This window comes from Nerophis ophidion, linkage group LG02 (assembly GCF_033978795.1).
Source record: "Nerophis ophidion isolate RoL-2023_Sa linkage group LG02, RoL_Noph_v1.0, whole genome shotgun sequence".
Lineage (NCBI taxonomy): Eukaryota > Metazoa > Chordata > Actinopteri > Syngnathiformes > Syngnathidae > Nerophis > Nerophis ophidion.
The window spans coordinates 74,596,063-74,612,182 of NC_084612.1; the positions used below are offsets into that span (position 1 = coordinate 74,596,063).

General features: G+C 39.4%; 1 protein-coding gene across 5 annotated transcripts in view; it reads left to right on the forward strand.

The window, feature by feature from the left end:
- nisch (nischarin) overlaps positions 1-16,120 on the forward strand; it is a 71,064-nt gene that overhangs the window by 8,148 nt on the left and 46,796 nt on the right. For all 5 annotated transcript variants that reach the window (XR_009804818.1, XR_009804817.1, XM_061890921.1 and 2 more), the window contains exons 3-6: positions 4,043-4,225; positions 8,660-8,708; positions 10,659-10,822; positions 10,904-10,999. Coding sequence is in view for 3 of the 5 variants with exons in the window: in XM_061890921.1 (XP_061746905.1) it covers positions 4,043-4,225; positions 8,660-8,708; positions 10,659-10,822; positions 10,904-10,999 (492 nt within the window). In the remaining 2 variants the exon portion in view is untranslated. The remainder of the gene's footprint in view (positions 1-4,042; positions 4,226-8,659; positions 8,709-10,658; positions 10,823-10,903; positions 11,000-16,120) is intronic.

Consider the following 16,120-nt stretch of genomic DNA (forward strand, 5'->3'; position numbering starts at 1 on the left):
CATGTTGCTGAATCTATTGCAATTTGTCCAATTAATAATGTAGACGTCAAAGAAGAATGCTGTTGGTGGAAAGCGATGGATTGCAGCTGCCTTTAGCAACCGAAACGCAGCCGGTGTTTCTTTGTTTGTTGTGAAGCTTTTGCAAACATGTTTCTCTACCACATGTCACCCAGCAAGTTTTTGGATGAGAAAATTGTGATATTAAGTCGGTTCTTACCGGAGGCTTGAGCGGCGTTAGCGTCCTCCTGCAGCAGCTGTCAAAAAGGCAGCTGTGATCTTTGCTCCTAGCATAGCTCGGTTGGTAGAGTGGCCGTGCCAGCAACTTGAGGGTTGCAGGTTCAATTCCCGCTTCCGCCATCCTAGTCACTGCCGTTGTGTCCTTGAGCAAGACACTTTACCCACCTGCTCCCAGTGCCACCCACACTGGTTTAAATGTAACGTAGATATTTGGTTTCACTATGTAAAGCGCTTTGAGTCACTAGAGAAAAGCGCTATATAAATATAATTCACTTCACTTCACTCCTCCATTGGCTTCTCTTAGAGACACTGGCGGGCACCGCAGCCCTCCGACTTTCAGGTATGACTTTATAATCTCACTAAAACACTAGTAACATAATAAGCAGATAAGGGATTTTCCAGAATTATCCTAGTAAATATGTCTAATACCATCTGAATCGCTCCCAAAACCGTTGCCTTTTTTTTTTCTTTTTCTCTAGTGCTTCACTCTAACTTTCCTCATCCACGAATCTTACATCCTCGCTCAAATTAATGGGGAAATTGTCGCTTTCTCGGTCTGAATCGCTCTTTTTGCTGGTGGCCATGATTGTAAACAATGTTCAGATGTGAGGAGCTCCACAACCCGTGACGTCACGCGCACATCGTCTGCTACTTCCGGTACAGGCAAGGCTTTTTTATTAGCGACCAAAAGTAGGGAACTTTATCCTCGATGTTCTCTACTGAATCCTTTCAGCAAAAATATGGCAATATTGCGAAATGATCAAGTATGACACATAGAATGGACCTGCTATCCCCGTTTAAATAAGAACATCTCATTTCAGTAGGCCTTTAAGAAAACTCAAGTATCCGGTCTCAAAATATTAGAATATCATGAAAAAGTATACTAGCAGGCTTTTTAACTAATCACTCGAATAGTCTAATTAACTGGAAACACCTGGCTCTAGCTCGGAGCTGCTGTTGACGAGGACGTTTATTCACGGCGTAAATGATCTCGTTATCGCCACATCGGTGCTTGGATCACATAGGCTGACCATACTGTGAAATCCCAAAAAGAGGACACATATATGCCTGCCAAGGCCGGGACTAGGTGAAAATTTGCCAATGATCCTTGAACTTGCTTTATAAATAATATAATTATTTAAATAAAGCATTTGTTTGAAAGTAGCATATACACATATAAGAGGAACATAAAGGCATTGTATCAATTACAGAAAAGAGCTATATGGATTATTCATAAAGTAGATGACTTAGAACACACTAACATTTTATTTATTAACTCTGGACCAGGGGTGCCCATTATGTCGATCGCGAGCTACCAGTCGACCGCGGGGGGTGTATCAGTCGATCTCCAGCCAGGCTTTTAAAAAAAATAGACCTAAAAATTAGTGATCATCAATCTTCACCAAGACGTCGCTTAAATGACATTCACGGTACCGGAGGGTCTTGTGAGATGACGCTGGCTGCTGCAAGATCATTATTATGAAAATATGACCGAGAGGAAGGCGAGAAACATTTTTTATTTCAACAGACTCTCGCGCCGTACCTTCCGTCAAAACTCTAAAGGCCGACTGCACATTTCCTATCTTCACAATAAAAGCCCTGCTTCATGCTGCCTGCGCTAACTAAATACAGAGTCTCGGAAAACTGGCGTGCACAAGCGATCCCTCAGAAAGCTGGCGTGCACATCACTTGTGCACGCCAGCTTTCCGAGACTCTTATTTAGTTAGCGCAGGCAGCATGAAGCAGGGCTTTTATTGTGAAGATAGGAAATGTGCAGTCGGCCTTTAGAGTTTTGACGGAAGGGACGGCGCGAGAGTCTGTTGAAATAAAAAGTGTTTCTCGCCTTCCTCTCTGTCTTTTTTTCATAATAATGAACTGGCAGCAGCCAGTGTCATCTCACAAGACCCTCGGGTGCCGTGAATGTCAATCAAGCAAGCTACGGATTTTGCCGCCAATGTTTTTCTTGTAAAGTGTATGGAAGCTGGATGAATTAGATGCCAAAAACCAACCACTTTCATGTGGTATTGTACAGAAAGGACAACTTTTTTTCTCCTCCATTTGAAAATGTGGGCGTTATCATCATTACTGTCTGATTCCAATCAATGCAAGTCATCAGAATCAGGTAATACACCAACTTATATTCTTGTCTTCGTGAAAGAAAGACATCTATATGTGTTACACATGCTTGTATTATCACTAAACACATTTAACTTGTTTACAAAAATGTCTCTTTCATAAATAAATAAATATAAATGATATATATAAATGAGGTAGATCCCCTCGAGTTGGTCAATTGAAAAGTAGCTCGCCTGCAGAAAAAGTGTGGGCACCCCTGCTCTGGACTATTGAAACTACAGGAGCTAGTAAAGCTACAGACATTGTGTGTCATGTTTAAGGCTAGAAGTAAAACATTACGAGCAAATTTACAAAAAATGTTTGTCATCACTTCTGAGAATACAGAGCATAGAAGAAAAGGTCATTTCAAACAACAATATTCAAGGACAACTTTAAAACAAATGTGTACATAAAGGGTGGGGGTAAAATTGTGGAATTCTCTTTACAACGAGATAAAAAACTGTAAAAATATATTCCAATTGAAAAAAAAATATAAAGATAGAACAATAAGATCATATGGACAGCCATACGTCTTTACATTTTGTTTTTTATTTATTATTTTACTTATTTTTTGTCTGGTTTTGTATCTGCTCTGTATCATTCCGTGAGGTGTATATTATATTATTACTATTATTTTCTTGGTTTGGTTTATACTTTGTGAAGTTTTGCACTTGTTGTGTTTTTTGTTTTCGATTGTTTCATTACATTTGGATATATGTGTCGGCTTCAATGATATTCATGAAGTAAGATCATGTATTATGTCAAAGGGGGCAGGAAATTATAAGATTTTCTTCATTCTGCTCCTTCTCAGGAATTGTGTGAATTTAAATTGTATAATTGTGATATCAATCAATCAATCAATGTTTACTTATATAGCCCTAAATCACTAGTGTCTCAAAGGGCTGCACAAACCACTACGACATCCTCGGTAGGCCCACATAAGGGCAATGAAAACTCACACCCAGTGGGATGTCGGTGACAATGATGACTATGAGAACCTTGGAGAGGAGGAAAGCAATGGATGTCGAGCGGGTCTAACATGATACTGTGAAAGTTCAACATGATACTGTGAAAGTTCAATCCATAATGGATTCAATACAGTCGCGAGAGTCCAGTGCAAAGCGGATCCAACACAGCAGCGAGAGTCCCGTTCACAGCGGAGCCAGCAGGAAACCATCCCAAGCGGAGGCGGATCAGTAGCGCAGAGATGTCCCCAGCCGATACACAGGCGACCAGTACATGGCCACCGGATCGGACCGGAACCCCTCCACAAGGGAGAGTGGGACACAGAAGAAAAAGAAAAGAAACGGCAGATCAACTGGTCTAAAAAGGGTGTCTATTTAAAGGCTAGAGTATACAAATGAGTTTTAAGGTGAGACTTAAATGCTTCTACTGAGGTGGCATTATTTATCGTTCTAAATGCACATCAATGAATGAGATAATTAAAAATGAATGAATGAATGAAATGAAGGCTAAGGCAAATATGGAGATATATATGGTGTATCGTGACATGGCCTAAAAATATCGAGATATTAAAAAAAGTCCATTTCGCCCAACCCGAGTAGCAATATATAACATAACATATGATATTAGCCACAAGCTAGCTTCTGCATCTAGGTGCCCTTTAATGCCTGAATAGACAAGAGATGGAACTTGAGCTATTAGGATTCTGATTGTGTCTTCCGTCCAGTTGACAGCCGAGAACAATGTAGACCGGCGGCTGCTGCCCCCAAAGAAGATATTGGGAAAGAACTCCAAGAGTCTTGTGGAGCGTCGGCAGAAAGATCTGGAGCTCTACTTGCAGACGCTGCTCCAGCAGTTCCCACAAGCCACGCCAACCGCCCTGGCCACATTTTTGCACTTTCACCTTTACGTAAGTACATTGCAGCTCTCGAGTTCAACGCGCCACATGTAATAATGTGGCCAGAAATGGTACTACAGTCACGGTCAAAATTCTGTAGCCTCCTTGACTGAGGTTGCCAGATACGTAGCCAGGGGCATCACTAGACCTAATACTGTACTGGGGCACACCTGGGGCACAAATAATTCATTTGAGCGTGCAAAGCGCGCAAGCAAAATCATTATTAGCACTTATTTATCATAAAAAATACATAAATAGTGCTTTAAACTATGAAATCATATCAGATGATGTTGTATGGATCTTTGTAATTAACTCCCCCTAATGCATTTGACCTACTTGTGCACTTTTTTACTCCAGACTTCTAAACTGCTACTGGTAAAAGCAAAAAGGAAGAGCAATGAATCTTTTTGAAAAATATATCGCAGTAATCATCTGCAAATTTAACATCTACAAAAGTAAAATAAAAACTAAAGCACCCCTACATCTCTGGGTTCTTTTATATTATTTAATTTCCATTTATGGCAATGTGGCCAATCCTATTTCAGATACACAAAACTATAAAATATACACACAACAATGAAGCCACAGTAGTAGAATAAATGAACAACTGTTGTGTGTCTGTTCAGGGAATCATTTTCTGAGAAGTAAAATGTAACGTCTTCTTTTCATTTTTGCAAAATCACTCTGGACAGACATGGAAATATTACAGTAACTGTTATACAGTTGACCAGTGGTTCCCAACTGCTGGCTCCTGGCATAAAAGTGGATTGTGTGTCATTTTCAGTGAGTCACAGTCAGATGTGTGCATGGAAAAAAAAAAAAAAATCAAATTGTGGCAACAAAACCAGATATTTTTAGCCATTTTTCTAGTGACTATTAGTGGGTATTTTAGCAAAAGGCAAACCGACTAACAAGTTGGAGGAGGACTCCGGACAGACATGGAAATATATATCTATTTTTAAATCTAAATGGGGCAACAAAACCCGATATTTTCAGCCGTCTTTCTGAAAACAAATACAGAAATGTTACTATTTTTTCTGGAAACAAAATTAGATGCTTTAGCTGTAGCCATTTTTCTGCTGACAAAACAAGATTATTTTAGTCAAAGTCACACCGATTAACAAGACAAGTCTACTGTGCTATTTTTCTGTGAAATAAACTTGAATGATTTAAAAATTTGTCTCACAACTTGATGATATGGAAACATGTTTTTCTTCCTGAAGATAAAACCATTTGAGAAGCACTCAACTCACACATGCTGACTCCAAATCATCATTGATGCAGAAGCAGCAGACAATAACCAACATTATGTTTCATGTTCATTGGAAATTCCCCCGACAGCTCGTACAGCAAATGAATAAGTTTGTATTGATACAAGGAATAATGTTAGCTAACTTAGCATCAACTTAAGACAATGATGTTGCCTAGCTAGCTAGGACTTCACTTACATTTCTCATTCCTGCTGCTTCTTCTCTGCTGCGGGTGAATAACTTTCTTAAATCCATCTAGGAGTTACAGTTTGAGTCAAATCAAAATCAAAATAATGTAATTAACAAATTGTTGTTGGCTAACGTTACCTACCTCACGCAGTGATTCGCAGCCTCTCTCTCTGTCTCTCTCTCTTTCTCTCTCGATCCACACGTGAATAAATTACCATATTAAGTAGCCATGTGCTCATTGTTTCGTGGAGTGAATACAGTAGCAATCAATCACCATACTAAGTAATATGTGCGCTGTTGTCTATGTTATGTAGACTTAAAACTCTAAAGTGTTTTTTTTTTCATTGGTGAAATTTTTACTGGGGCACTGCAGATCAACAGTGGGGCACGTGCCCCAGTGAAATATGTCTGGCGACGCCCCTGGACGTAGCCAATCCAACTGGGGCTGCTCCAAGGAACTTCAAACTTCCACTGCCTCTTACTAGGGCTTGAGGTGCTGGAACCATAATAGCTGAATAGACAAGCGTTTTGTCGATAACAAATCTCTAACCAACACATTTTACACGGAAATGAGGCTATTTTCAGGTAGAAGTATGTCATGCCCGTGTACAATATCACAACAAATGGCAATCATATGGTTATTGTCAGTAATATCAGGAAACAGAGACTAAAACCAACTACAACCAAGGCTAGCAATGGTTATACCGGTGAAAATAAGTAAATAAGCAGCCTAATGTACGCCCAAAACTAAAGTGGAGACATTTTACTAAGTATGCTTGTAGGCCAGTGTTTTTCAACCACTAGTGTGCCGTGGAAGATTATGCAAACTTCACCTAATTGGTTCAAAAATATATTTTTTGCCAATCAATAGTTATTATCTGCGAATAATGTGCCGTCGTGTAAAACTCAGCAGGGTAACCACGTAGTACTCCACGTCAGTAGGTGGCAGCTGGTAGTTTTTTTTTTTTAAATTTATTAAATCAACACAAAAACACACAAGATACACTTTCCATCAGTGCATCAACCGCTCAAAGAAAACCCCTCCCACCCCCATTCACACCCATCCACACCCACTCATACAAAACAGGGTTGTTTCTTTCTGCTACCAAAATTCTGGTTCCCACAACATATATAACACAGTCTGCAAGGGACACAGTCCCTGAAACACACATGATTGTGTGTGTCGCCGGTCCACTAACACTATCATTAATTACTATTTTTTATGTAATTGTTTTATATGATTTTACTTTCTTTTTTATCCAAGAGAATGCCATTGTTTTCCTTTTTTTTAAAATCTCATTTTATTTTATTAAAAAAAATAACCGTATCTTCATCAGACCAGGTTGTTAATGAAATTAGACTTGTCTAAAAGGTTTTTAAAACCAGGTCCAGTCCAGACAATGTCCAAGTCGGGCTCAGCAACACACACCCTCATCCATGTACAACAACAAAAATTAGGGAAACAACAGATTGCATATAAGTTATAAACAAAATTGCATTTTCATAAACAGCATTTGTGTATAGTCCTTATTATGTCAAAGTCAGACTCAACACACACCTTCATTTTGTACACTCAAAAATAGGGAACACAACAACAGATAGCATGTATGTTGCTGTTGTTGCATATCTATAAACATTATTACATTTTCATAATAAGCCTTTAAGGATTTCCCATCTTTTTTCATGTTTTTTGGCATCGTTATCGTTGTCAATCATGTATCTTTCTAAAGTTAAAAAATACTGAATAAATGTTTTAAAGAAAGTAATACTAAGTGAATATCTATTTTTGGCCTTAAAGATAAACCAGCTGGTAGTTAATTGCTTTGCAAAAGTTGGAATGTGTCGGGTGAGACGAGGATGGTTTGTCGTGATCCCAATATGCAGACCACAGCGGGAGGCAGGGTGCAGGTAAAAGGTATGTAATGCTTGAACCATAAATGAACGAAAGGAAAAGGCGATGGCTATGCAAAACGAAAGTAAAACTACAAAGTAAACAGGGGCGGCATAGCTCGGTTGGTAGGTTCGATTCCCGCTTCCGCCATCCGAGTCACTGCCGTTGTGTCCTTGGGCAAGACACTTTACCCACCTGCTCCCAGTGCCACCCACACTGGTTTAAATGTAACTTAGATATTGGGTTTCACTATGTAAAGCGCTTTGAGTCACTAGAGAAAAGTGCTATATGAATATAATTAAAATTAAATCAAAAGAATGCTGGACAACAGGAAAAACTTACGGCGTCCACAAAATACATCCCTACATGACATGACAATCAACAATGTCCACACAAAGCATACTTGCCATCCTTGAGACCTCTGAATTCGGGAGATGGGCAGCGTTTGGTGGTAGTGGGGGTGTATATTGTAGGGTCCCGGAATAGTTAGTGCCGCAAGGTATTCTGGGTATTTGTTCTGTTGTGTTACGGTGCAGATGTTCTCCCGAAATGTGTTTGTCATTCTTGTTGGGTGTGGGTTCACAGTGTGGCGCATATTTGTAACGGTGTTAAAGTTGTTTATACGGCCACCCTCAGTGTGACCTGTATGGCTGTTGCACAGTTGTCATAATCAGCCCATTTTGAATGTTCCATACAACATTTATTTTGTTACTACACAATTAAAATGTCATTGGTACAGTTAAGTACAGGCATCGAATCCCAGCTGCTGGGAACTAGTTGAAATGTGGAAGACTAATACAGTCTTTGGTATCTTGTGTTTATTTCCCAGATTGACTCCGTGTGCCTTGTAGCAGTGTTTATATATGTGACGTTCATTTATCTCATGACCCCATCAGTACAACAGTGGGCCATTGTTGGTGAAGAACCATCCTCATGTGATCTAAGTCAACATGTGAACATCTCTCACATCCTAAGTCTGAAACTGTGATCACCACAACAACTGTAAAAAAATAGACTAACTCAATAAATAAGCTTCAGGACTTTAGGTTGCAGGGTTTTCTTCATAGTTATTGCAAACAAAACCTCACCCATCTGGTTTTTTTTTGTGTCTTTCAGGAGATTAACGGCATCACGGCGGCGCTGGCTGTGGAGTTGTTTCATAAAGGTTTCTATTCCTCTTGTCTCAGGTTTCCGCAACTGTGTGAATAATTCATGAAGCTTTCTTTAGCAGAGTGCTTGCCTTTTTGCACTTGGGTTTTAGTTCAGGCTGTTCTGACTGCAGCAGGTTTAAGTAGCAACGGAGAAATGAGAGGGCAGATTTCTAAAGAATGTGTTTGTGGTAGTTAAAACAATAGAAGCAAACTCGAACCAGGATGATCTGATTTATCCATTTTGTTCTTATTGTTCTAATCAGCATGTATTTGGTTTCACTGGCAAGACTACTTGATTGCCTTTTTAACATCATGGCAGAGGGTCTACAGGTGAAAAATACCCTTTTTGTTAATTTTAGCTTTTTTAACTCCTGTGTTAGCCAGTGTTCATTTTGTTGACTAAAATGTTTCTGTTAGTTATCATCAATGGTGTTAATTTTGACAGTTTTTTATTTAGTTTTAGTTTTTTGCTTTAGTCATATTCTAGTGATTTAAATTGACTTAATTTAACTTTACATTTTAGTTGACTAAAATTACAGTTCATTTGGTCAACCAAAATATAAAGCATACAGCAGAAACTGTGGTGGTTTGGCTCCATCTAGTGGGGCGCCAAAGAATCACTCAATTATATACTCAAACAAAGTGGCCAAAAATATAAATTACGATTCAGAATCTATACTTTTTTTTTTATTTATATCGGGTGCCAGTTCCATGATTAAGTACATTCCTCCATAAAATGGATAACTGCTCTGATAAATTTCTATATTACTTAAAATAAAACTGTTTTAGTTTAATAACATACTTCCAAAACATTTAATAACGTCAAATTACAAATAAGGCAAATATCCCAACTGCGGGCCGGTTCTAATACTAATTAAATATCATCCCGAGGGCCTTTGATAATTCTTTCGCAGGCCGGATCTGGCATCCAGGCTTTGACTTTGACGGATTGTAAAAAAAATCGATGTTTGATTTTTATTTAAAAAAAAAAAAAGAATCATTACAAATAAGAATCACAGCTACCGTATTTCATTGAATTGCTGCCGGGGCGCTAATTAATTTAAAACCTCTTCTCACTCCAGCATGCAGTAAATTTAGGCCTATAAATTTTAGTGTGATGTAAGGATACCATCATTAAAAGCACATTTAATTAAAAAAAAACAGTATTATGGTCTTACCTTTACTTACAAATGAAGTCCATGTGCAGCTCCTTCTGATCAAAAGCATCGATAACTTGTTTATAGAAGTCTTCCTTATCTTTCTTCAGTTTTAAAAGTCTCTCTGTCTCGATGGAGATCTTCCTTTATTACCTTCTGCTTCGATTGAAAGTCCAGTTTAGAAAAGTGTTTTATTTTAGATATGTAATCCTCCATGTTAAAAGTGCAAGCGAGAGGAAAAATTAAACGATCGCCTCTCACTCTTGCTGCTTGTTGTCACTTCTTCTGCAGCCGAGTAGTCACAAGAAGGCTTACTAGCGCCCTCTACCACCAGGAGGAGGGAGTCATTTAATGACTCATATTTGACACATGCAGCTACGGTATATTAATAAAACATAGCTGCTTACTGTTCTTTTTAGCATATTCAAAAGCTTGGACCTTAAATCCTACTGAATAGCTCTTAATCTTCTTCCCTTTATGCGATTTCAAATGATTGAAATCAGCCTCTTCCATTTTGAAAATGATGACAGGTGAAGTGTCACTCGTGACGTGACAAGTTTGACCGGGGGAAATTCTAGACATGCGCTAATAAAAATAATATTTTGCGAAACAAGTTTGATCCGGCGTTAATGATAAGCATGCGCTAATTATTTTGCGAAACGAGTTTGACCCGGCAGTAATTCTAGTCAGGTGCATACTATATGTCCGGCGGCAATTCAAGGAAATACGGTAATCCTAAATATAAAACACAATCCTTTTTTTGTGGCCGAGATTCAAATGTTCTGGCTGTGGGTCTATGTGACGTAGGTGAGCAGTTGCTGCAGGCGGGCGAGGTGTTTTCCCTGCGTCCTCTGCAGCTTCACGCCGTCTCCCAGCAGCTCCGTCTGGCCAAACCCACATGCTGCAACGGGGATGCCAAGACCGACCTGGGACACATCCTGGACTTCACCTGCAGGCTGCGCTACCTCAAGGTCCCGCCTCCCAGCGCTGTTCTTCAATGCCAATCCTAAACTTCACTCCTGCATTCTCACAGTTTTCTCTCTGTTGATCAGATCTCCGGGACCGCAGGTCCAGTAGGAACCAGTAACATCCTGGAGAGCAGTCTTCCTTTTGACCTCTCTTTTTTCAAATCACTGCTGCAGATCGAGGTAAACGACTTCAAGTTTGTTTGTGTTAGAGTTGTACTGTACACCGGTACTAATAAAGTCCCGCAATACTAATTAATATTGCCTTTGAAAAGTACCAGGAAGAATGGCAAAAACCACGACAATTCTGCTGGTTAATAAAGAGGGCGGTGAAGCTCAATATGGAGGTATTTGGGCTTCAAAACTAACAATAAAGATGGCGCTTTAAACAAGGAGAAGCTTGAAAACACGTCTCACAAAATGTGGCGATTAGTACGACCACCTTTGCTTCAAACTTAGGTAATAATAAATTATAAATGGGTTGTACTTGTATAGCGCTTTTCTACCTTCAAGGTACTCAAAGTGCTTTGACACTACTTCCACATTTACCCATTCACACACACATTCACACACTGGTGGAGGGAGCTGCCATGCAAGGCGATAACCAGCACCCATCAGGAGCAAGGGTGAAGTGTCTTGCTCAGGACTCAACGGACGTGACGAGGTTGGTACTAGGTGGGGATTGAACCAGGGAACCTCGGGTTTGAGCACGGCCACTCTTCCACCGCCACGCCGTCCCTAAACATTTAAATAATAAACATTTAAATAATAAGCAAGGAAAGAGTGACAGGTGATAATATAGTTGTTACGCCTGTCCTGCTGTTTGGTTCCGGTGCAGACTATAGTCGAGGAGCACAGGGGAGACGTCCTCTTCAGGGTCTGTTTTTGTCGGGGATAACACCCTTCACTTTACCCAGAAATTGGTCTCCTAAGCTTCGCTTTCGGGTCAGAATGACGAGGCTGCCGATTTGTGACATTCTGGTTGCTTCATTATTAGTTTTGGACAACAAAAATGGAACCGTTCATCACTCTACTGCGCAGTGGACACGCTCCCTCTCTCTCTCTCTCTCTCTTTACTCGCCCACTCACTCACTGCGGTCACTCAGCCAACACATTGCCCTTCTCACAAACATACATACACTACTCTCTTGGATTGATGCCAAATATTAGCGGAGTTAAAACCACCCAATTAGCGTCAACTAATGAAAGGGAAATCACTGAATTTTGTAACGAATTGCTTTAATTTGTGTGTTATCTTTTAACAAATGTGTGTTACCTGCTACATGGCTTATCTTTTACATTTATCCATAGTTTTGTTTTCAGTACTTACTAATAATTGTATTTTTATCAAAGCACAGACCAGGAGTGGCAACCATGAATAATGAATAATTGGTTTTCTATACCTAAATTAATGTATTTATTCTTCTTCTTCTCCAGATTTTGGTACGCTCTACTTTCCACATTTTTCATCCTATTCAAACTGTTCCAACTTCAAACTGTTCAGCCTATTCGGGAATTGTGGGCTTTCCCTTGACTAATTCCAAAAATTCCCAGATTTCCCAGAATTCCAGGTTTTCAGAGATATTTTTCCTATTTAAAATGAATCGTCCCTTTTTCAACCTTTCACCATTTCCACATTTTTCAACCGATTCATACCATTCCCCTTTCAATACTTAGAAAATATTTTTCAATATTTTCTCATTTTAAATTTTTTTCCAGAATTCCTGGTTTTCCAAAGCCCTATTTCCACCCTTTTTTCTGGCGACTACTCCTTCCACATTTGTCAACCGTTCCACCGTCAAATCATCTAACCTTTTTTAGTGCGATGAATCCTTACACAATTTTTAATCCATTTCAACCGTTCCACAAAAAAACAGGTTGGTTTAAGACCTTAAAAAATTCCCGGTTTTCCCTACATTTTTTAATGCCATTTTTCAATTAAAAAACTGTTACTACTTCAACATTTCTTGACCGATTTAAACAATTCCAACACCAACCAACTCAGCTCGTTCAGGACATTCATGCTCCTATTAATTAAAAATCCTGCTTTTCCCAAAATTTCCAGGAAGTTCCCATTGAAATGAATAGGACATTTTTCCAAGTTGCACAATTCCCACATTTTTCAACCTGTTCGAACCATTCGGACATCACTTTCCCAAGTTCCAAACCAAATTCCCTTTTTTCTGGAAATTCAAACTCTTCAACATTCAAACCATTTCAACCTTCAAACTATTCTTACATTCATACTACATTGTGTCAGCATTGGAGCATTCACACTTCAGGAATTCCTACAGAAATTGCCTCATCAAGTTTAATATAATGTCAATAAATCTTTGTATTATATTCTAATCTAATACTTTATTATGGCAGACTACATGTAGCGTATTTTTCGGAGTATAAGTCGCCCCGGAGTATACGTCACACCTGCCGAAAATGCATAATAAAGAAGGAAAAAATCACATATAAGCCGCACTGGCGTATAAGTCGCATTTTTGGGGGAAATTTATTTAAAATCCAACACCAAGAATAGACATTTGAAAGGCAATTTAAAATAAATAAGGAATAGTGAACAACAGGAAGTGAAGTGAAGTGAATTATATTTATATAGCGCTTTTCTCTAGTGACTCAAAGCGCTTTACATTGTGAAACCCAATATCTAAGTTACATTTAAAGCAGTGTGGGTGGCACTGGGAGCAGGTGGGTAAAGTGTCTTGCCCAAGGACACAACGGCAGTGACTAGGACGGCGGAGGCGGGAATCGAACCTGCAACCCTCAAGTTGCTGGCACGGCCGCTCTACCAACCGAGCTAAGTCATCCCTATTTGCAAAATTCAACATATTTCATTCAAAATCATTTAAATCAAGGGGACATTTAATTTTGTTTTATATATTTATATTTAGTTTTGCGTTTTGTAATCCAACCACAACTTAGATTACTTGGAAGAAAAAAGGTACTATCTGGCAACAGATCCAGGCATATTTAAGAGGTAGAAGTCAAAAACTCTTACAAAATACAAATAAAAAGTTGCTAAATATATCTCAGTCAAGGTTTGTTTTTTACCTTACTGTACACCTTCCCTTCCTCCTCTAAAAATTACTATGATATCGAAAAAGTAAACTTCAATTTCAACACATCAGTGACAATGACGGAGGTTTTGCTTTTTTCGGTGAAAAAAAACAACAAAATGACAGTGAGTGAATGTTTAGGGGCTGCAAACAGGATCTTGAATTGCACTGAAGTGAACTTTACTGTGAAATGACGTGCTTTGGAAGCAGTAATACCATCCATCCATTTTCTACCGCTTGTCCTGTTTGGGGTCGCGGGGGGTTGAATAATTTTACGTAATATGAGGCTGAATAAGTGTACGTTATGTGAGGCATAAATAACCAACTGAGAAGGTGCCTGCTATGTTAACCTAACATATTATGGTAAGAGTCATTCAAATAACTATAACATATAGAACATGCTATAACTTTACCAAACAATCTGTCACTCCTAATCCATAAATCCCATGAAATCTTCTTCCTCGATGTCGCTTCTAAACAACTCTGCCAACTCCAAAGGTATGCGCCGCTTCCTGTCCTTTTCTGCTGCATATTTCACTACGTCCAGCTTGTAATTTGCAGTACATGATTTCCTTTTCGGTGCCATTTTTGTTCAGCCCTTCTCAGTTTTTATAAGTTACCGCCAACGATGAAATGATCCATTTTGATAGCTACGGCAGTAGCATATAGCAGTTAGCATTCCATTACCCACAATGCACTTCTGCCATGACCCTCCCCCGCCGAATTCTTATTGGTTGACGTGTGTGTGACAATTGCTGACATTTTCTTCGTCTCTTCCGCGAATGAGATAAATAATATTATTTGATATTTTACGGTAATGTGTTAATAATTTCACACACAAGTCGCTCCGGAGTATATGTCGCTATGAAAAAATTGCGACTTATAGTCCAAAAAATACACTAATAAGGAAAATTTTAAATTGTTCTGTGAGTGAAACAAGAAAAGCCCGATGTATTCATCCATCCATCCATCTACGGCTTGTCCCTTAATGCCCTTTAATTTATATTGAAACCTTGTAAAATTGTTATTTGAGTGCGTTAGGAAACATAAAGGTACAAGCGGCAGAAAAAAGGATGGATGGATGCATACTTGCCAACCCTCCCAGATTTTCCGGGAGACTCACGAAATTCAGCGCCTCTCCCGAAAATCTCCCGAAATTCAGGCGGAGCTGGAGGCCATGCGGACCTGAGTGAGGACAGCCTGTTTTCACGTCCACTTTCCCACAATATAAACAGCGTGTCTGCCTAATGACGTTATAAATGTAGAGTGATCGAGGGCGAGTTCTTGGTTCCTTACGTGGGTTTATTGTTAGGCAGTTTCATTAACGTCCTCCCAGCGCGGTAACAACACACAACAACAGCAGTCCCGTTTTCGTCTACCGTAAAGCAGTTTGTCTTCCGTAAACAGCAATGTTGTGACACTCTTAAACAGGACAATACTGCCATCCACTGTACATGCATGTGTGACAATTACATCTACGGCTTTTAGAAAGTGCAGTGCACAACTGCGCACACAACAAGGAGACGAAGATGAAAGATTCCAGGCTCTAGTGCATTTGATGAAAGCACTTTTGTGCGTGCCACACAGCAATGCATCATCAGAAAGGGTGTTCAGCATGGTTAGAAAAATAGTGACAGAGAATAGAACAAGGATGGACAATTCAACCCTTAACTCAACAATGAGTAAATGAGTGTTGTGTGTGTATATCTGTAAATAAATGAACACTGAAATTCATGTATTTCTTTTATTTATATAGCTAGAATTCACTGAAAGTCAGGTTTTTCTTATATATATATATGAAATACTTGACTTGGTGAATTCGAGGCTGTAAATATACTCCTCCCCTCTTAACCACGCCCCCAACCACGCCACCCCGCCCTCCCGAAATCGGAGGTCTCAAGGTTGGCAAGTATGGATGGATGTTTATTGTATTGTAGGATTTTCTGTTAAATTAAAGCCAATATCGACATTTTTTTCACTAGTTCCCTTTATTTGGAAAAGTATGAAAAGCATCGATATACATTTTGGTACCGGTACCAAATTATTGGTATTTGGTAGAGATGTGCGGATAAGCAATTATATCACCCGCAACCGCATCACCAAAGTCGTCATCCACCCGCCGTCCACCCGAACCAACATTTTATCAGACCCGTACCCGCCCGCCACCCGCCCGCTAAAATACATCAGTGGTCGGCCGCCTTTACCACTCACAGAGCTATTTAAACCTTTTTCACAGAGT